The sequence below is a fragment of the Rhinopithecus roxellana genome, chromosome 1 (assembly GCF_007565055.1).
Source record: "Rhinopithecus roxellana isolate Shanxi Qingling chromosome 1, ASM756505v1, whole genome shotgun sequence".
Classification (NCBI taxonomy): Eukaryota; Metazoa; Chordata; class Mammalia; order Primates; family Cercopithecidae; genus Rhinopithecus; species Rhinopithecus roxellana.
In genome coordinates, this window is record NC_044549.1 from 124,845,180 (window position 1) to 124,867,764 (window position 22,585).

Genomic DNA, 22,585 nt, shown 5'->3' on the forward strand with positions numbered 1-22,585 from the left:
ATATAGTTGAGAATATATTTTTTTGTGGCCAATATAAAATTATTGAATGACAATCTATTTTTCTCAGAATCCTGTACATAAGGCTCCATTTCCCCCTGACATGCAGTGTGCCAGGAAATTCTGAGGTCAGCCTTATCATTTTGTTATTTCAAGGAGAGCATATTTTTTCTTTATGAATGCTTACAAGATTTTTTTTTTCTTTATGCTTACAACTGAAATGTTTGCCAGAATGTGTTGAGGTATTCTTTCCACTTAGTTTGCTTGGGATACAATAAACATCTTAAATCTATACTATTCTTTCAGCTCAAATGTTTTCTTTCAATTACAGCTCTCATGTGCTTCTGCTGCATTCACTCTGGGTTTAATGATCTGGAATACCTATGATTCTCAAGTTCAAATTCAGTTCTCTTTTCTATCTATCTCATATTTACTTCCATAATTTTCACCCCTTTGTCCTTTTATTCTGACTTCAAGGAGAGTGTCTTATGTTTGTTCTCCCCATTGCTAATTCAGTTTTTTGCTGGGCCAGGTCTACTCACTATCACCTACAATGCAAATTTGAATTTTGCTTTTTCAACTTAGTTCTCCTGCAGTCTTCCCATATCTCACTTAGTTACTTAGTTTCATTTGCACTTCAATTTTTCTTTGAAACTTGCCTTTTATTTTATTTTATTTCATTTCATTTTATTTTATTTTTTGCTGTTGTTCTTCTGTCTTAGCTTTTTTTTTCTTTTTATGTATTTATTCCTGTTTCAGAGAGGTCATGATTTCTTGTACCTTACTGAGGGTGTCAAATAACTTCTATTACACCCTCAATAAATTATTTTCAGAGTTATATGATAGTCTTTTTTTTTTTTTTTTTTTTTTTTTTTTGAGACAGGGTCTCACTCTGTTGCCCAGGCTGGAATGCAGTCATACGATCTTGGTTCACCACAACCTCCGCCTCCCGGGTTCAAGCAATTCTCCTGCCTCAGCCTCCTGAGTAGCTGGGACTACAGGCACATACCACAATGCCCAGCTAATTTTTGTATTTTGTATTTTTAGTAGAGATGGGGCGGTTTCACCATGTTGGCCAGGCTGGACTTGAACTCCTGACCTCAGGTGATCTGCCTGCCTCAGCCTCCCAAAGTGCTGGGATTACAGACATGAGCCACTGCACCTGGCCAGTGTACATCTTTTTGTTTGTTTGTTTTTTCTCTCTATATCTTCATAGGTGTTTTAGTGAGAAGGTAGCTAAGTTTTCCTCCATTTTAACTGGAAACAACTTGAGTGTGTTTGACTTGTTCCTTCATTTCCTCCCTAGGCTAGAGAGGGATATGGCTTCAGCACAGGGGTGTTGGTGTGGTGGGTACTTGTGGACCAATCAATAAGGACTTGGAAGATGCCGAGTATAGGAGGGAAGAGCACCATGTGAGGTTAGGTCAGGAGGCTCCAGAAAGAGGAGTTTTAAGCAGAGCTTTGAAGAGAGGATGGAGAAACATCTTTCAAAGAGGGGCACCAACCTATACAAAGATCCAAAGATGAATAAACCATGTGCTGTGGGAAAAGAGGTAAGGCGAGAGGCACATTTGCATATGGAATAGAGAACTGGGGGAGATCTTCTGAGAAATTATGCTGGTGAGACAGTCATTTCAGGGAAGGGATCTCGAAGCCCAAGCCAAAGAGTTTGGGGTTGACTAGAAGCCATAGGTAATTCTCAGCAAGAGAAAAACAAGATTACAGCAGTGGGGATGATTGTGTAGTCTGTGTGAGTGGATGGACAGATGGGTGAACGGAGAAACTGATGGATGGAGGGATGTGGGGCCAGGAAATAGGGAGACTGGGGAGGGGAGAGTTGAAACTACACAGGTATAACCTCTCCAGTTCTCATACTGGTCACAGAGAGCCTGGGAGCTCTTGGGAATGAGGGAGAAAATAGATTGTGGGAAGGACTGGAACCCTGTGGGAAGCCAGGGTTGATACAGACTTTTCCCATTTCTTCTCTCCCTTCTCCTATGGTACTTTTAGAAGTGTTGATATGTGCCTTGGTTTTCCCTGGTGCCTATTACTACAAAGTCTGCTAGGACAGCTTTTAAGTATCTTTAAAACTCTGGGATGTCACTTCTATTCCCTAAGCCTCTGACATCACTGCCCCCTTTCTGGAGAGGCAAGTCGGGAAGATCTCCATCAGCCTCTTCCTCCACCAACCACAGCCACCCTTTGCCAGGGCAGGCAGCCAGGCCTCAAGCAACCACAGGACCCAGCTCCCAAGCACATATCAGACAGCCCACGAAGGTCCCCAGAAACCAGCCTGATGTCTGAAATTCAATGGCTGGAGGCTGGGGGATGGATGAGATGGCTTTTTGTAGTTCCCACCCCAGGATTCCGGGATTGTCACCCACAAAGCTGGCCTTCTGCCCAGATTGTAGGTCTGTGTCTTTGGGGGAAGCTCATAAAGGCTACACACAGAGGCGCTTACTTCCCTGCCTGCCTCCTGGAGGGTGGGTAATTATTTTTATATATTGCTGCTGAATAAAATACAAGAAATAGCTTGGAGGAATGCTCAGGTATCATCCTTTGATGTATAGAAAGGAAGCACTTTCTCTGCCCCCCCGGGGTTCTTGCACACCCATCAATTCTCCTGACAGATGGAGGGAAAGGGGAGTTGAGGCATTAGCATAGCCTGGAGAACCAGTTGGAATTGCCTTTGTTTTAATATCCCACCTTTGATCTATTGAGAGGCTGACAGTGAGGGGAAGGATCTTATTAGATGGCATAAATCAGAGCTGATGAAATCACTTTCCTCCAACAAACTTTTTCCCTGGGTGGGGAGAGGAAGAGAAAAGTGCTGCTCTAGCTCCCACCTGCCCTTCTCCCCTCAATTGTTAAGTGGGCATGGAAAGGTTAATTCGAGGCTCCATCCACCATCACCCCCACCCCACCCCTGCAGGGAAGTGGAGTTCTCACTCCAGCTTCTGGTGGCTCAGTTGGCCTCCTCTGCTCCCTATACTGTCTGTCACCATGGGACTATCCCACCAGAAGTGCCCAGGCTCTGACTCCCGAGAGTTGTCACTTTTGGACTCTTCATGGCTTGTGTGCTCTGTGAGGGCCTGGTGCTGGGTTCCAGATGGGGAGAGGCACTGCTGGGATGCAAGGGACGAGCCCCAAGTGTTGGATGCTGCCAAGGAATGGTTCTCAGAGATGAGGGTCTTCAAAGTTCCTCAACCAGTGCCCCGGGAAGTGTCTCTGGGGGCCCCCCATGGCCCTGTGTGTGGGGGTGGGCAGGAATCGATGAGCACCTTCTTCTCCCACGAGGACAAGGGTAGGAGAGAGATGAACACTGAACTCGAAGAACACTGGACTCAAAACCAATGCCTTCTCTGGCTTTGCCATCTCTTTACTCTGTGACCTTGGACAAATCACTTGGTCCTTCAGAGTCCCCTTTCCTTCCTGGGTAAGTGGGGTCCCTCTCAGCTCTCACTTCCACTGCTGTGGTCTCCCCAGCAAGCAATCCTCTGAACAATGCTGAAAGTGCCCATAACTAGATTGATAAAAAACACAGACTGAATATCCATGGCGGGCAAGTTTCAGGGAAAGAGAGGACACAGCCCGTGTCTTCAGGGGTCTTCCCATGTAATGGGGGAGAAAAGTGACCAAAGTGGGCACTTGGGTAAAGTTGTTCAAACCTCCGAAGTTGGCCTTTTACTGTCTCCCGCCTCTGTTGACCACCTTTCCCAGCTCCTCATCTCTCTGGCCCAAAGCTCCCTGTGTTCCGTCTGTGTCTCATTTCTAGAAGCTTCTCTCAAAAAGCTGTTATCCACTAAAAGTCTACCTAATAATACTTGCCAGATTTAAAAAAACAAAACAAACAAACAAACAAAAAAACAATAACAGGCAGCTTCTACACTCTAAAAAAAGAATATTATCCAATGGTAGAATTTGGTCATTTTGAGATGCCTGGGGAGTCAGGGAGTGGGAGTTGGCTACTCTGTGCCTCTGCACAACACCACATGCTTGTAAGTTGGCCTGCTTGGGGACACGGGGACACAGCACAGAAGAATTTGTCCAAAGAAGGTATAGACTGTCAGAAGGACAGAGCCACGGGGACTCTTGAAGCGAACCCCCTCCTTAAGCAGGTGAAGACACTGATCCTGGAGAGAGGAAAGGGACTCATCTGAAATCATAGCGCCCTCTATATCAGCAGGAACAAGACTTTTGCCAGCCTTCACACCCCCATTCCCACCCCACCAGACTGGTCTTTCTCAACCCAGACTTCCCAAGGCTTACAATTTAAAGTTCAGATCCATAAAGCCCCCAAGGACCTGCACGTTCTCTTCACTTCCACCTTTCCCATCTGCCCTCAGCCTCCACTCCCTGCGTCACCCAGGACCCTCTGCTCTCAGCACAGATGAATTGGTTCTCCTCTCCCATGTTGTTCTTTGGTCAGTACCTCTGCACACACCCTTCTTTGCCAGAAATGCTCATTACCCTCATCCACTTGGTGATAATTCAGTTATTCCTCAAGATTCAACACAAATGTCCCATCTTTACCCCTTCTAGGAAGTTTGTCCTTCCTCCCTGGCTGAAGGTTCCACACCCTTCAATTCGTTTCCTCAACTGTTGGTGCACACCATTTTCAGACACAGACTCTCTTTTCCTCTCTCTCTGTCTAACACACACACACACACACACACACACACACACAATCACAATTGGTTATTTGTTAATCTTCATTGCTAGACTATGAGTTCCTTGAGGGCAGGAACCAAATTCATTCATCTCTGTATCCTTCCTGTCTTGTGTGGAGCCTGGCTAATTTCTTAGAATTGTGCCATCCAATATGATAGCCACTTGTGGCATGTGTCAGTTAAACCAAAATAAAATTTAAAATGTGTTTCCTCAGTCATGCTGGCCACACTTCAAGAGTTCGGATACTGAATATGTCTCTCACGGCAGAAAGCTCTATTGAACAGTGTTGTCTTGGAGAACACCAGAGGCATACAACACCCAAGATGGAGGGATGATGGATCTGGGGAGTCGTTAGCTTCCCAGACTATATGTAGGTCAATCCCTGGCACCTGCTTGAAGGCGAGCTTCCTGTAACTGGCTCTGGAGTCCAGTCATATGGGTTCTGGGCTTGGTGCCTACTTCTAGTGCAGACACCCTGCTTAGTCCCTTTGGCTACAGCCCCAGTTTTCAGCCCCCTAAAGGCCTTGGCTAGGACTGAATTACTTAACGGAGAAGGCTTCTTTTCATTAGATGGGACAGGCCTTTCAGGACAAGCTCTGATGTTCAAGTCTTGATAAGGAGAAGTCATATCAATAAGCCTGAACTGAGTGGTAGCTTTGGAGTCAGACCAATGGCTTCATTCCTCTGAGCCTCCTTTTCTGCATGCAAGATGGGAAGCATAAAGTTCCTACTCCACCGGGCTAGGATGAAGATTAAATATGATAATATATGTAAATGCTGAGCACACCTGGCAATTAGCTCCTCAATATAAAAGCTAAGGTTTTTATATTGTTTTATCAAACAGCAAAGTAAATAGTGTAAGAGGTTCTCTGGAAAGGGACTATGCGTTATTCAAGTTTGAACACTAGAACTGAGCACAAGGCTGGCATAATAGTAGGCACTCAATGAATGTTTATTGGATTTAATCCAATCCTATTTAATTGAAGACAAAAGGAATGATACCATCTGTAATGAGAGGCGTTTCAGGTAGTCTGATGAGTAGTGAGGGAGGGATGGGGGGGGCAGTAGAGCTTTATGGAAGCCCTCATGAGACCATAAAGGGCCTTCACAGAACGCAGGCTGTGTTCTCCAGGAGAGGAACTGGGAGGGGTGTCAGTCCGCAGGAAGGTAGAGGCTCATGAGCACCCATGCCTGAGTTGGTGGAGTCTGTGGGTGCAGATTCTGCGTGTTCCCCAGTCAAGCAAGCCCTCCTGCCAAGCAGGGCCAGGACATGCCATGGGCAGGGGGCCCCACCACCCCATTGGGGCCCTGTAGCCCTCCATGCAGAGGCTGGCATCTGGCACTGCCGGCTGGTGATGGTGTGGGAGGCTGGGCCCTGCCGCCTATGGAAGGCCCGAGGGCATCTCCTCACTGCTCGGCAGGTGCCAGCCTGCTCCCTGCTGGAATCCTTGCCTTCCCTGGCAGGCTCTTGGTCAGGGCTGTTGGTCCCTCCAGGCAATCAACGGCTCCCACATGGAATATGTTCCCTGCAGAATAACCATTTCCATAGTGGCTGCTTTTTTTTTTTTTTTTTAACTTTCAATATCCTGCCCCTTCCACCCTCCATTCTCTACTCCAACCAGCGACTGAGATGTCCCCCTCCCCACCCACATCTTTTCTCTATTCTCTCCCTTCCCATGTTCAACTGAAAGTCAGCTATGTAGCCAAGTAGGGGTCGGGGGTTCAGAGATGAAAACCACCCTGGGATTGGCCAGGGGCAAACAATCAGCAATCCTGTGTCAAATGAACTGTCTTTGCCCTCAAGGCATCTCACCTCCCAGCCTCTTTCTTCCTCTCACTGGCATGGTTAGGAAATGAGAACAGGAGAAGGCCTAGCCCATGCTTTTGAGGATTTTTTAGTTTGGGAGCAGAGCCGACGTCATGGGCCTGTGACCTGTGTGGTTGCCAGGGCCCTGAGAGCAGAAGGGTCCTGCAATGATTTAGTGCTCCATTGCCATCTTGAAGTTTTTTGTTTGTTTGTTTTGGAAATAGGGTTCTCGCTTTGTTGTCCAGGCTGGGGTGAAGTGGTGTGAACACAGCTCACTGCAGCCTCGACTTCTGGGATCAAACAATCCTCCTGCCTCAGCCTCCTGAGTAGCTGGAACTACAGGAGCATGCCACCATGCCTGGCTAACTTTTAAATTTTTTCTAGAGAGGGTGTCTTGCTGTTTTGTCCAGGCTGGTCTCAAACTCCTGAGCTCAAGCAATCCTCCCGCCTGGGCCTCCCAAAGTGCTGGGATTACAGATGTGAGCCACTGTGCCTGGCTGAGATTTTTAGTAATTTTAGAACACAGGCTTTTCATTCTCATTATGTAGCCAGTCCTATTCATGAGGGTCTTAGTGATGGGCAGCTTCAAGGAGAGAGGGAGGCAGCCAGGCTGGCCTGGGAGTTTGGGCAGAGAAGTCCACTAAATTCAGCAACCTGAGTTTGTAAGTCACTGTAAGAAAGCTGGCTAGAGGCTCCCCTTCTCTGAGCGTTCAGCATCTGAAACAGAACCTTGGCCCTCCTTTCCCACTCTGCAAAACCCTGATGGGCTGGCTGGTCCTAGGACTGGCTGGAGATACTTTCTTAGAATTAGACCATGTCATGGAAGAGACTCTGGAGGCACCATCTTCCTCTTCTTGAATGAGAAGTGGAATTCCTCTCTGGATGTGCCCCAGCCCTGTGGAGCCTACTTCATTCAGGCCCACCTTATCTCATGAATTCTGGGTTTCAGTCTCTCTCTGCTCCTAAAGCCCTCTGTCCTATGACTGCTGTGTCTTCTCATGTAATGTGGCTCAGAGCTAGGGAGGGGACCCAAGTGGTGGCTGACCTGAATGGAACAGAAGAGGAGGACACCTGCCGTCTTCCTCCTGCTTTCCTCTTCGTCTGCCTTAGGGCACACTGACCTTTGAATTTAAAGTCAGCCTGCGCTCAGGGAGCAGGTACTGTGGCAAGGCCCTGAGCGTGAAGCTTGACATGTGTGCTTGTTTTTAAATGAATACTTGATGACGTCCGTGGGTCAGCTAGAGGCCCACTCAGACCCCTGAATCTGTCCCCTTTATCTTGTATTTGACTAAAATCTGGTAGGATATAAGATGGATTGGAGAAATAAATCCCAGAGAGGGTTCATTAGATTGATTTAGTCCTCTGTGGCCTGTAAGGGCCCCTGTTTTCCAAAGGAGATATGCTTCTTGCACATCCATATCTTACACAGAGAGGTGTGAGTCTCTCTGTCATTCCTTCGCTTTGGGGGAACCAGACTGGTAGAGTGAAGCTCTGAGTTGTTTTTGTTTTGTTTTGTTTTTTGAGACAGAGTTTTGCTCTTGTTGCCCAGGCTGAAGTGCAATGACACAATCTCAGCTTACCACAACCTCCGCCTCCAGGGTTCAAGTGATTCTCCTATCTCAGCCTCCCAGGTAGCTGGGATTATAGGTGTGCACCACTATGACCGTCTAATTTTGTTATTTTAGTAGAGATAGAGTTTCCCTAGGTTGGTCAGGATGGTCTCGAACTCCGGACCTCAGGTGATCCGCCCACCTCAGCCTCCCAAAGTGCTGGGATTACAGGCGTGAGCCACCGCACCCAGCAAAGCTCTGAGTTTGAGTCCCAGCCCTACCTCTGCCTTTGGGCATTTCTCTTTATCTCTCTGGGCTTCAGGCTCCTCATATGAGACGAGTGAGGCCGCAAGGCTCCTTCAGGCTCTGATATAGTATGATTCTTAGCGTACACTATTGTCCTGGGTCGCTGTCAGGGGGTCACTTCTTGCTGTCTAACCTAAAGCTCTTCTACTACGCTTGCTCCCTGTTAGGTCCTCATCTCGTTTCAGTCAATTCGGACCAGGACCCTATGTCCCCAGCGAAGGGTCCCCTTCCCTCCTTCCCTCCTTCCCTCCCTGCTTCAGCCTCAGCCCTTAGCTGGGGGAGTATGAGAAGCAGTTTGGCCCTTGACAGGTTAAGCTGTTTCCCCAGAGCCTAAGCAAGCCCAAACTGGCCTGTGAGGTCCCTGCTAATCTGCCCCATTACTGCAGGTAAGAATTATAATCAGAAATCACTTGAAGGGCCCAGGTCCACGTGGGAGAACGAGAGGCGCTGTTGGGGGTTGTTGATTCTGTTCCAGAGCTTAATTGGTATAATTGCTCTCTTCTGCCTGCCAAGCCCGAGTCCATCAGGATTGGCTCTCCCACCTTCTACAGGGAGCTGCTTAAAAAGGTCTTTTAGTCCCCAGGGGAGGATTCTACTGGCCGCTCAGAGACTCCTTCAGCAATCCAATACCCCTCTCCTGGCTGCCAGATGGCAGGGGAGCCTAGGACCCACCTACCCTAGAGGACTAGAGATCCCAGGGGAGCCTGAACCCTGACTCGAAAGGGTAGGGGATTTCTCAAGCGAGCACCTTATCCTACCAGGAGCTGGTCGGAGAGATAGTAGGAGGGATTGCTCTATAGCCAGATGTCGGCCCTTAGGTGTCCCAAGAGTCAGAGGTTGCTGGGGGCAGGGAGGGGGTGTCCAACAAGAAAAGAAAGGGGAGGCTGGGCACGGTGGCTCACACCTGTAATCCCAGCACTTTGGGAGGCTGAGGTGGGTAGATAACCTGAGATCAGGGGTTCAAGACCAGCCTGGCCAACATGGTGAAACCCCGTCTCTACAAAAATACAAAAAAGTAGCTGGGCATGGTGGCATGCGCCTGCAATCCCAGCTACTTGAGAGGCTGAGGCAGGAGAATCACTTGATCCTGGGAGGCAGAGGTTGCAGTGAGCTGAGATTGCGCCATGGCACTCCAGCCTGGGCAATAAGAGTGAAACTCTGTCTCAAAAAATAAAAAATAAAAAAGAGAGAGCGAGGGAGGGGAGAGGGGAGAAAGTTTAATAGAAGCTAATACTGCGCCTGTCTCCTGCTGCCTCCTCCACTCCCCTCTGTGCTTCGTGGAGTCTCCCTCTAAGAGGGTGTTTGTCCTCACAGTCTCTTGGGTGGGCAGGTCATCAAACCATACAGCTGAGGGAAGCAACACAAAAGGCTGAAGGAGGGGATTTGTGGCTACATCTGTGTCATGGCGAAGCCCACACCTTCCACATCACAGGAGCCCCCTGGGTCAGAGCTGCCAGATAAAATACAAATGTTGCATGGGACTTACTCAAACTTATACTTGCTTATCTGAAATTCAGATTTAACTGGGCATTGTCCCAAATATTACACGGGACATATTTATGCTAAAAATTGTTATTTATCTGAAATTCAAATTTAAATGGGCAGCGTGTTATTTTATTTGCTATATCTGGCAGTGCTACCCTGGGTCCACGCCCCACCCCCAAGCCCACCTGGCCTGAGTGTAAATGCCCCGACTCTCTGCTCACCCCAAACACAAACACAGGCCTGGCCAATTTCTTCCATGTGCTCATTCCACCTTCTTCATTTGCCAGTTTGCTTCCCTTTCTCCTTTGGTGTGTCCCAGTTCCCAAGTACCAGGAGTAGGGCTGCAAACACCTCCCCTCTCCAGCCCTCGGCTACTCCACCTTGCCCCTTCAGGATACCATAAGCCAGGACAGAAGATGGATCCTCCCTGACAGAGCAGAAAAAGGCCTGAAGGCTCAGCCCACCCGGCCCTTCCCTAAGAGACTGAGAAAGTGAGGCCCTGTTTTAAGCCACTGCCATGCTTGGCCCAGCCTGGCAAAAGGGCCCTTCCCAAGCTCTCCTGCCTATGGGTTACACAAAATGCAGGAGATGGACTAATCGGGACTGTAGGTTACATGTATGAATGTGCACATGCATGTGACTGGCAAACGTGTGTACTCACACATAGGCACATGCATAGCAAAGGCCACTTCCAAGTGCCCCCTAAGATCACAGAATAAGTTTTCCCCTTGCCCTGCCCTGACCCACTTCCTGCCTGCCTCCTAGCACCTCCTTACGGTACGTGGCCATCTTCTTGGCTCAGCCACAGTCTCTGCCCTGATATCCCAGGCTGTCCCAGGTGAACAGGTTCTTACCTCCCCTCATGCACCTCAGTGCCAACACTACACAATGGTGAGGCACATGAATTTTGACGTTAGACAACTTGGGTTCAGATTTAAGCCCTGCAGCTTACTAGCTGTGGGGCCTTGGGGGGCTTAATCTCTCTGTAAAATGGGGCTAATCAGAGCTACCTCAATTTCATTTTTGAGAAGATATAGGACAGAGTACCTGGTATTGTATACCTGGCATATGACAAGGACTCAATAAATGGAGACAGTGATTAATATTGGTGTCATGGTTGTCACTGTAGGGATGTTCTCTGCCCTGAGCTTTGGAGAAGGAGGTACTGCCCCCCCTTAGGGAGTGAGGCTTCCTAGATCTGTTAATTTACCCATTAGGGAGGCAGTAGCAGAGAGCAAGGCCCGGATCTGCGAGAAGTGTCAGGCCCTAGCCCCTCCCTGGCCCCACATCCAATGGGTTGCTGGGCCTTATCAATTTGACCTCTTTTTTATTTTTTTGAGATGGAGTTTCACTCTTGTCACCCAGGCTGGAGTGCAATGGTGTGATCTCGGCTCACTGCAACCTCCGCCTCCCAGGTTCAAGCAATTCTCCTGCCTCAGCCTCTTGAGTAGCTGAGATTACAGGCATGTGCAACCATGCCCAGCTAATTTTGTATTTTTAGTAGAGACGGGGTTTCCCTACATTGGTCAGGCTGGTCTTGAACTCCCGACCTCAGGTGATCCGCTCACCTCAGCCTCCCAAAGTGCTGGGATTACAGGTGTGAGCCACTGAGCCCAGCCATCAATTTGCCCTCTTAAGGATATCCGAAATCTGTGTTCCCTTCCCCCATCCACACTGGACCTGCATTCTCTTCCCTTGAGGCCCTCATTCGTGACACCCCTTTCCATCTCTCCTTGTTGAAATTCTATCCTACCTTAAGAAGGCCATCTCAAATGTGACTTTTTCTTTGTGGTCTTAAGCAGGACTCAGGGCTTAGGGATCTGTCTGTGGTCTCTGGAAAATTTGGGACTAAGATGCTGCTCCCATGGAAAGGGCCATCCCAAGGTCAGGAGGAGTGTCTGGGCATCTGCTGGTTGGGCATCTGCAGATGAGAGCCCTCACCACAATGGAATGGGGTGTCAAAGCAGGACAGCCTGGATCCCCAACCATCCCTGGTAAGGGGGGCTGTCCAGGTCTCCTCTAGCCTACTGGTGTGCTTGGTCAGGCCATCAGTTTGAGGCTTGGAAGCAGAGAATTTAGAGGGCATTTATTCACTCATTTATTTATTGCCCATTTATTTAAAAACATTGAGTGCCATCTGCAAACTAGGCATTGTGCTGGGTGCTGGGAGTTCACAGCTGAACGTAGTGCCTGCTATGGTCATTTATGCAGGAGGTTGAGGTACAGCCCTCATCTTCTGGAGTAATTGATGATCAAATCCAAGAACAAGGGCTCCCAGGACCAGCTGAGCACTAATCACAGCAGGAAATGGCTTTCTACATCCTCATTCAGTCTTCCTGTCTTCTCCAGCAATCCAAGGTCATTATATGGGAGCATAAGATCTAGAAAACCTAGCTCAGTGCTTTAAAAACATTAATGTGCTGATGAATCAATGAATCACCTGGGAGTCAGGTTAAAATCCAGGTTCTGATTGAGTAAGTCTGGGGTGCGGCCTAAAATTCTGCATTTCTAACAAGCTTCCAGGTGATGCTGGGGCTGATGGTCCATGGGAGTCCACATTTGCACGAAGCTCCCCAGGGTGGTTCAGCCACAGACCATCAAGGCTGTGATGGCCACCACTGGAGAATCATGTCTAAGGTAACAGGCCTTGCCAGCAGAGGGCACTCACTGAAGGGCCTTTGGTCCCATCATGTCAGGTCTGATGTGGGTGGGAAGGGTTTCCTAACTACAGCTTTCGAAGAATATCCTGGTGAATGCGCTTTCACACCCAAGACTGCAGTGTTGGCCCATCCACCCATGGTCCCCTTGCTGGTGAGCCAGGGAGTATTTCCCAATGGTGCTTGAGGTCTTCACAGACAGAGCACTGGTGAGATGCTTAGGGAAAAGACAGAAGCACTACTGGACCTTCTACAAGGGGGCTTGTGCTGTTGGGATGAAAGATCACCCCATCCCACCCTACTGATCACATCACTTCTCCTTTGGGTTCAGGATTATGGGGCTGTAGGGCCTTTGTGGATAAGGCTGGGGTTTCCATGGCTTCAATGCTATATGGCTATGCAGGAGGACCATGGCTCAGGGCCAAGCCTCGCTTCAACATAGGAAAGTCCAGCAATAGATCCATGGTACAGGTCAGTTTGTCTGGTCCCTGTGAGACCATCAGCTTAGGGCAATAGGGGTTCAGCCCAAGTCCCAACCTGGGGCTCAGAGACAGTAGCATATTGATAAAGGCTATCATGGCCTGGGCACATCTGTAAAAAGCTAAGGTTGAAAATCTCCTTGTTTTGCTGGGCTGCTAAGATCTTCTAGGGCTCCCGTCAGTAATCCTCGTATCACCCTAGAATCTCTGGTTATGCAAAAACAGGATCACCCACCATCTGTTCAGCTGTTCTGAGAGGCAGCTAATCAAGAACTTCAACTGTGGCATGCAGGAGACTCCCAGAGGTCATCGACTGAGCAAGAAGCCCCAGGACTTTAGCAAGAGCCCCTTGCCCCTGGGCCCTTGAAGGGACAAGGAACAGGTGGTGCTAGGGATGGGTGACAGGGAAGGGCTTACACTTTTGGGGAGGCATTTTTCTTTGGGTTGGTTCAGAGGGAGGACATTTCCCTCTGCCAATGCTGAGAACATCTCCATTATATGGTCTTGGACCATCACAGAAGAGTTAGGAAGGTCAAGGTCACACTCAGAGAGCAAGGGTTTGGAAACCCGGGAGTATGGATGTGAAGGAAAATACTGGCTATTCACAAACAGGCTATGGGTTCAGCCTTGGGTCTGAGAGGAAGAAGGGGGATCATTCGTGGAAACATATGGCATAGAGGATCAAGAACTATTGGCTGGTGGGAGGTGGAGGTTGCAGTGAGCCAAGATCGTGCCACTGCACTCCAACCTGGGCAACAGAGTGAGACTCTATCTCCTCCCCCGCCGCCAAAAACCAAAAACTATGGGTTGGAATGGAGCCAACTATGGGAACTCGAAGAGGTGGGATACAGGATACATGTCACAACTTTAGTCCCAGGGAACCTCAAAGGCCCTTTTGAGGGCCTGGCTGGCCCAGTCTAGCCCCAAAGCTTGGTCTGCATCTTGCCTTGGATTGACCCCTCTCCATCCTCTCTTCCACCAGGCGCCTAGATGCCAACCTCATCTCCCTGGTCCCGGAGAGGAGCTTTGAGGGGCTGTCCTCCCTCCGCCACCTCTGGCTGGATGACAATGCACTCACGGAGATCCCTGTCAGGGCCCTCAACAACCTCCCTGCCCTGCAGGCCATGACCCTGGCCCTCAACCGCATCAGCCACATCCCCGACTACGCCTTCCAGAATCTCACCAGCCTTGTGGTGCTGTGAGTGCTGCTCTGTTCCCCATCCCCAGTGGGGTTCTGCTGGGGGCTGGGGGCTGCATGTTTACCTGAATTGGATTGGAATCTGGCTAGCTTTGCTCTTCTTTGCATGTTGCTAAACCTTCTGGTCTCCCTTTGGAAAAGCATGAGGATGATCATTCCCTGTTGATCCCATAGGGTTATCATGAGGTCGAATGACATGAGAGCTTGAAAAATGCTCTGAGGGTCACTAAAGGGCCAGGGTACTACAAAAAGAAATTAAGCTATTATTTTCTTGCCTTGCACATATAATAACTATACCATGATAACTGAAATATAAGTCAAGAATTTCTTAAGTAATTTCTACCATATTTGACAATTAGATGATGCAGTCATATGCTTTGGCACAGAGATGGGATAAATTCATCTCATTTCCCAGGCCTTAAGAAGCAGAGAAAAGCCATCACTTATAATTAGACAGCAAAACCCCATCACTGTAATTACCTGGGAGATATCATCCCTGGCAGGAACTGGGGACTGGGGTTAACTCTGCCTTCCCAGTGGGAATTTTAGAGGGCAAATTAGCTCCCAGCTAATTGCTATGAATGATTGGTAAGTTCATAGGGTAATTACTAAAAGGGCTTGGAGGTCATGTATAATTGCTTTGGGTTACACACTAATTGCTGCAGGAACATGGCTTAGGAACATGCGTGTTAGTGACGCTACTGAATGGTAACATTCCTCCCGCCCCCCACTTTTGAAGATCTGGTGTAATTTTCTAAGCGAGGGAATGGATGATACCTAGTTCCATTTGAGAGATGAAAGGCGGGCACCAATTTGTTTGTCTAATTCTCTGTCCTGGGAAGCTGGAGAACCAAGATGAATATCCTTGTGGACTATATTCTTCTGTCAGGATGCCTTACCCTCCCTTCTTCTGCGAGTCACAGAGTTGGGGGTATTTATAGAGGGTAAACAGAACAAGGTGATTGGTTCTAACTTTGGTGATATCCCCGTGACATCGTAAGGGGGTGGGGTCAGGCCTCTGTGAGTGGTGAGATTACTGGAGAAATAAGAACTTCATGGTTGGCCCCAGATGGATGAGCAGGAGCAGGCATTTATTGAGCCCCCATGTGGTATACTGAAAACTCAAAAAACTATGAGATATAGCCACTGCCCTTGAGGAGCTTTCCGTCCAGTTGAAAGAACAGAATAAATATGGGGAAAAAATAATGAATGATGTAGTGTAACTTATGCTAACACAGTCAGATGATAAGTTCAGACTCATAGCAGCATAGGTATGGTGGGAAGGCTGAGGTGGAGGGGAGGGAGGCTTCCTGGGGGAGGTGGGGTGGGACCTGGGCCTGGAAAGATGGTGAAATGAAGAGAATGAGGACATTCCAAGCAGATAGCAATAAAGACACGGAGGGGAGAGTAAGTGTGTTTGACTGCCAGTAACCACGCCAGTCTGGCTGGAGCAGAGGGTCCCCATGCAGAGCTCAGGAGAAGAAGCTGGAAAGGTGCATGTTGGGACTTGCAACGTCAGAACAGAGAGCTTGGCTTCTATCTGCCCGTGTGGGTGGGGGAAGCTTGAAGGTTTTCAGGCAAGGGTTAAAATGGAGTATTTTAGGAAGATTAATTTGAAGGCTGGATTGGAACCGAGGCAGACTGGAGACAGGAAGGTCAGTTCAGAGGTTCTTGGTCAAAGTCCAGTTAGTTTAAGGAGGTGGTAGAAGGGATGGAAGGGACGGCATGACTGTGAGGGCTGTTTTGAAGGAAGAATTGACCTGATTGAGAGATTTTCAGAGGGTAGAAGACCAAGAAGAAGGCAGGTCATGGGTGACTCCAAAGTTTGGGTGGGAGCCAAGGAATTGGCCTGTAAGTCGGGCCTGTTATAGATCTAGGAGGTATTGAGGGGGAAGCCCACTGAGGACAAAGAGGGACAAGGGACTAAGGAAAGAAAACCTTCTGGTGTGGGAGCAAAGCTGATAGAGAAAAGCTGGTCCCTTTGCATGGGGAGAGGCTAGAAACATTATCCCTTTGTCCTTCACCTGCCTCTAACTCATGGGATGGAGGAGAGAGGCTTTTAGCAGAGGGTGACTTGTGAAGTGGACAGGAAGCTGGGGAATGCTGTCCAGGGACTACAGGATGAGCTGTAGCTGTAGGAAGGCCCAGGAGGAAGAAAAGGAAGACTGGACATGATGGGAAGCAAGAAAGATATTTGGTTAAAATCAAGGATTGTACAGGGGCCTGGCTGGCGGTGTGAGCAGGCAAGTAGGGTGGAAGAGAAGGAGCTTCTATTCAACCCAACCCTGAACTTTCATCATCCAGGTTGCTCTGCCACATGTGGAACACCCCTCACCACTGCTCTGGCACCAACAGGACCACTAGGTAGCACTTAGTTGGACAGCAGTGGTATCATGTGTGTAATCTTGTCTCTTTATCTGGGCTATAAGCCTCAACACCTCCCCCAGACTGGGCCATTTGGGGTGCCCAAGATGCCAGGGTTGAATGAGTGGTCTAGGGGAGGAAGTTGGAGGGAGGAGCTGGATGTTTAGCTGAGACAGTTTGGACCTGAGATACTGGGGGAGGCAGAAGAGGGTGGAAAATGGAGATGGAAGTTCAACAGGAGGCAAGAAGAATGATAGAGTCTGATGACAATTGGTTTATAGGTGTGAAAGAAATGGGAAAAATTAAGGGGAGATCACTCCCAAAAGGTGGTGTTTTCCCCTTTGGATCAGAAGCTCCCTTGGGACAGGAGTCTGTCTCCTGAAACGGAACCTCATGGAGCAGGTGGGTAAGGATGGGGAAGACAGACAGAAGCTTTAAATCCCCAGGCTCGCAGGAGTCCCGTCCTTAACCATCTATGTTGGATGAGGCCTGCCCATTGTCTTTATATTTAAACAACATCTTGGAGGCCAGCCTGATTTTCTTCCCCTTGTCAATGATTTCCTTCTTCTGCCTGAAGATGTTTTTAAATTCTTGAATTTAATAGTTTAACTAGGATATGTCACAGTATAGAATAGTCAGTATTTAATTATCCTGGAACAATATATGCTTTTGAGCTGCAGATTCCATTCTTTCGTCATCTTAGAGATTTTTTTGTATTATGTCTTTGAATATATCTTCAGTCTCATTTTTGGATTCTCTGCTCCAGAAACATCAATTATGCTTGTGTTAAATCACCTTTATGTCTTCAGCATTTAGTTTTTGTTTTAACATTTTTGTCTCATTCAACCATAGTCATCATGATTATCTCAAGTTTTCTCTCTGACACCAATTCAATTTTTAGCAGTGTCTGTACTGTCCCTCGTTTTACATTTATTGACTCGTTTTTTAGTGACGTAGTGTTGGTCCTCAATTTATTTCCTTAATCTACTGTGTCATTTTTCCTTTCACTTAAGAACATTTGTCTTTGAAATAATGTTTTATTGGATTGTTTTGTAGCAGAAGGCTACTGTGAAAAATTTCTTTGTGTTCCTGATCCATTAGTTATCTTTTCTTCTAGGCTTGAAACTTTGCCTGCCTTTTGCATCCTCTTTCTTCTTGCTCTCAGTTTCCCTGTTGTATGTTTTCATAATTTCCATGCAATGTTGTTTTTTTCCGGCTTATGCTTGGATAGCTCTGTCCAGTTCAAGCTGCATCACCTTGGGTCCCCCTTTGCCTGGAATGCCCTTCCCTCTGCTTGTTCAGTTCATCTGTCCTTCAGGGCCCTGCTCTGGATCACCACCCCTATAAAGCCTGCCTTGATTCCTCTGGCCTCACCAATCTGCCTGTTCTCTGAGTGTATCTGTAGCTCTCTCCAATTGTAACAGAAAGCTTCGCCTTTAATTATATGTTGTCTGCAGTGGTTTGCTGTTGGCTCCCGTAAGTACGTCTGGCCACTGAGTCAGGCAGACTGGGTCCTGGGGAGCCCGGCCATAGAAGAAGCCTCAGACTTGAGCCCCTCTGACATCAGAACTGTCTCCTAGAGCTTAGGGGGAACTTGCTTTAGCTTTGGCCTGAGGCTTTCCTCTCCCTTTTTCCTTTAATAGGAAATCAAAATGGGGTAGCCTATGGTCAATCTAGCCTTGGAGATTGTGGTTTCAGAAGTCAGTCTTGGCCAGTCAGTTTGTTCCTAGAAACAAAGGGATGGACCATTAGGGTCATTCTGTCCATGCTTCTGCCTCCACTTTCCCACTCATGCCACTGTGTGCTCTTCCATTCCCTGGCCCCAGTGCTGTCGGCACCCATTCTGATGCGTCTTTCCTTCCCGTGCAGGCATTTGCATAACAACCGCATCCAGCATCTGGGGACCCACAGCTTCGAGGGGCTGCACAATCTGGAGACACTGTGAGTTTTGAGGTCTTGGTCAAACTCTGTCCTGCCTGGTGATGAAAGCCTGGAGTCCTGGAGTGGAGGGAGCACACAGAGGGAAGAGCCAGCAGGCCTAGGTGCTGGGGTCTGGCCCCGGGCTTAATCACCCACATGCCCCTCCCTGGCACTTTCTCTGGAATATCACTGATAATGGATTTCTTCCTCCTTCAGGTGGTCAGAATGTGCCCTCTGGGAGTTCAGAACAGCCCAGGGAGTAGGAACCTGGGATCTCCCTGTGGGCAGAGACCACCAAAATAATGAAAATTCTGGACAGAAATGGAAATTGCAAGAAGCTCGAGGAATTAGAATGTGAAGCCTGGGGAATAGAAGGCATGGGGGTAGGACTGGGGCTGACTTGATGGCAGTTTTGATATCTGTGTAAGGGTGGCTGCTGACGGAAGGGAGAGTAATATCACAGAGTAATGCTGGGATTGTTTGCCAGTTGATCTAACTAGCTAAATGATTAACGGGGAGATGGCCCATTCAGCGCTCCAGCCTGACTATAAAAAGCACCCAAGCTGTTGACTCTCAAAAAGCCATATTATTCACACATCATCATCCTGGAATTCAGTTAAGGTCAGAATGCACCCAAACCCTCCCATCATTTCCTCTGGAGTCCTGCCAGCCCCCGCACAGTGGGCTGAGTGGGCCCCACTTGAGCAAACAACTGGCTGGGCTCTCTAAGTGTGGTCGTCTGTGCCAGCTGGGGTCCCTCAGCTCCCATGGGGGAGCTGGCTACCACAGCCACCTGGTACAGGCCTGGGAGAGGGGCGATGGGGAAAGAAGGACCCCCAGGTCACCAAGTGTGAGCCACTAAGGTTGCGGTAGAGCTCATGGTGTCGGGGGGGATGGCCACAGTTTCTCTTGCCCCCCACTTGCTCCACCTCGCTCTCCATAACCAACCCCCCTTATTCTCCACCCCCACCGACATACCCCAGGACATCACTCCTGAGGTGATGGGTTTTCAAGAATCCAAAGCAGCAGAGGAGAAAATGCTGCGAGTCAAGCCGTGACCTGGGAAGCAATGTATTGGGGAAAACCATTTAGCAAAACCTATCCCAGGAGGCCTGGGCTGACGGCATTTGTGGTGGTGCAGGGAAAAGTAATGGGGAGGCTGAGACCCAAGCTCCACTCTTTTTTCCTGTGGGCACAAGACCCAGGAGTGTGGCTGCTTTCTTGGGCTCAGCCTGAAGCAGGAGAAATGGCAGAGCCAGCCCAGCTTTGCCGGCATGCTCACCCTCTTGAAGACTGAGGACTGAGGTGTGGGGGACATGTCCCAGCCTGGAGGCAGGATGATCGGAACCTCTCCCTGCCACTGTGCGTGACTTGGGCTACATGTTCCTCCCTTTCTAGCTGTCATAGACAGCTGGGCAGTTAACTCTGGACAGTCTAGCCCACTCAATCAACATCTGAGAAAATTGATGTCCAGGGAGGTGTCATGGCCTGCCCAGAGTTACTCCATCAGTTAGAGACAGAGCAGATCTAGGGTGTGTTAATGAGAAAACATACATGAAAATCCCTAGGGTAGAGCCTGCTGTCCTGTTTTGTCTGAGTCAAATGTGAGCTGTGTGAGCCTGCTATGTGCCAGCTGTTTGGGGGAATCCTGGATGTAAGAGATGGTCATTACCCTGCAAAAGCCTGTGCCCCCACAGCCACCCTCCCTCAGGAGACATAAGAGCTTTTAGGGCAGTGTTTGGAGTTGCCATGGATGAGCAGGGCAGGAGGGAGTCCAATGCCATGGGCCCTGGAGTGTGGGCGCTGTTAGCTCTGCTGGGAAATCAGTTGGGGAGGGGATACATATACTGGCTGTGTGTTGGCACCTCTAAAAAGCCAACTAGCAGCTGTTTCTTCACTTTTGGGGCACACTGCCTAATTCTTTCTCAATTAGCCACTGGATTGCCGTGCAGGGCATTTGGCTCAGCTGCTGCTGGCTGAATTACAGAGCAATCCTGCCGCTAAGCACCCACTGTACCTTTCATCTACGGGAGCACTTGATTCCATCACACAAAGCCCAGGGCCTGCACCCACTTTACCAATGGGAAAGCCAAAGCTAGGAACCTGGTGGCAAAGCCCTTGGCATCAGACAGCCTGGGGTACAATGCCAGTTCTACCAGCTGTGTGACCTTGGTCAAATCATTTGCCTCTGTGAGTCTCCATTTTCTTTTTTTTTTTTTTTTGAGACGGAGTCTCACTCTGTCGCCCGGGCTGGAGTGCAGTGGCCGGTTCTCAGCTCACTGCAGGCTCCGCCTCCTGGGTTTATGCCATTCTCCTGCCTCAGCCTCCGAGTAGCTGGGACTACAGGCGCCCGCCACCTCGCCCGGCTAGTTTTTTGTATTTTTTAGTAGAGACGGGGTTTCACCGTGTTAGCCAGGATGGTCTCAATCTCCTGACCTCGTGATCCGCCCGTCTCGGCCTCCCAAAGTGCTGGGATTACAGGCTTGAGCCACCGCGCCCGGCCGAGTCTCCATTTTCTAATCTGAAACATAATGCCAGTAATAAACTAATCTTGCAGGGTTGGCCTGTGGATTAAGTGAGATGATGTGCGTAAAATTCTTACAGACCCTGACAAGCTGTATAGGAACCTGCCCTACACTCCTTTCTCCTTTCCCATCCCCTCCTCTGAGGGCCTCCATCTCAACAATACCCCTTTCTTCCTGCCCTTGAGGGGGTGAGTTCTTCTTCCAACTTTTGATCTCCAATTAAAAAGGGGAAAAGTGTGTTTTTTATCCTCTGTTCCCCAGAGCTTTTGCTGGGGAGCCTGCAGGGGCAGCCAGATGTGGCAGGGGGAGGAGTAGATGGGAGAATAAAAGGAGAAAGAAATGATAGTCAAACCTTTTAATTGTTGCATAATTGGCACGCTTTGCAGCCTCAGTTATTACTCTGGAGCTTTTCATGTGAGCTTCTCACTGGAAGGGTATTTCTCCCTCAGGCCCCGTAAATCTCTGCCACTTAGACTTCTCTCATCTCCAGCAGCAGAGGGAAGATCAAACCCCTGCGGCCCGAGCTGCGGTTTGGCTGGAGCTGTGGTTTGGCTCCTCTGCAGACTCCTCTAAGTGGGGAAAGCAGCCCCCAGCCATACCACCTGGGGAGGAGGGGCCAGGTGTGGGCATGCACACGCGTGGTCACACAGGCATCTGGAACTGCACAGCCAATCATGTGCACATGCAACACACGTGCCACAGGTTGCAAGCCCTACATGATCCTCATTCCACATAGGCAGCCCCACACCACAACCCAGCACAGCACAGAAATGCCCATCACAAATGCACCTGCAGCAACACGGCCTCTGTTATGCCCTCAGCTCTGGAGACCAGGCTGTTTGGCTTCCAACCCTGGCTTTGCCTCTGCAAGCTGGGTCAGCCAGAGGAAGTAACTTCACCTCCGTGAGCCTCACTTCCTTCATCTACACATGGGCTGCTGCAGAGATGGGGGAAAGTGGGAGAGACATACACCATGCTCTCTTTTACTCAAAAAGGGCCAACAAATTCAAGTGATTTGGGCAGGGTTCAGGGGATGGGCACTGTTGAGACCTGTCTCTTGCTTAGCAGAACAAATCATGCCAACTTCACCTGCCCCACCCCCTTCCTGCAGAAACCTTGCTGTCCTCTGGAGAAGTCTGACCTCGTAGGAAGGAAGCTCCTAGGACATTTCTCCTGATGTAGTCATCATCATTCCAGACTTTGCCAAGAAACCTCAGCCAGAAGCAGACAGGTCATGCTCCATCCTGCATCCACAACTCCTTTCTACTTCCACAATGAGGATGACGCCCACTTGCTGGGAAATTGAGAATCAGAGGTGGTCTAGCCCCCAGACTGTGAAGTAGCATTTCCACTTACCAGATCAGACCAAATGTAGGTATTTGGGGGTGAGTTGCCACGTCTCTATAGTTTGTAAGTGATGGTAAACCACTAGAAACCATACCTCTTGCTTCATAACACGTTGCTTCATTTAGCACGAGGTTCTGTCAAGGTCAGCTCAATCGTAGGACTTCCCAGGTATCTAGACTGAGAGATAAGAGAGCATGCTGAAGAACATTTTTAGGAAGGTTTTCCCGGGAGGTTTCAGGACCTGAAACCCTAGGTCAGTGTTTAGAAATGTGTGCCTGG

General features: G+C 49.0%; 1 protein-coding gene across 2 annotated transcripts in view; it reads left to right on the plus strand.

Moving 5' to 3' along the window:
* LGR6 (leucine rich repeat containing G protein-coupled receptor 6) overlaps nucleotides 1-22,585 on the plus strand; it is a 124,219-nt gene that overhangs the window by 66,034 nt on the left and 35,600 nt on the right. For both annotated transcript variants that reach the window (XM_010378875.2, XM_030930227.1), the window contains exons 5-6: nucleotides 13,935-14,150; nucleotides 18,384-18,455. In XM_010378875.2, the coding sequence (XP_010377177.2) occupies nucleotides 13,935-14,150; nucleotides 18,384-18,455 (288 nt within the window). The remainder of the gene's footprint in view (nucleotides 1-13,934; nucleotides 14,151-18,383; nucleotides 18,456-22,585) is intronic.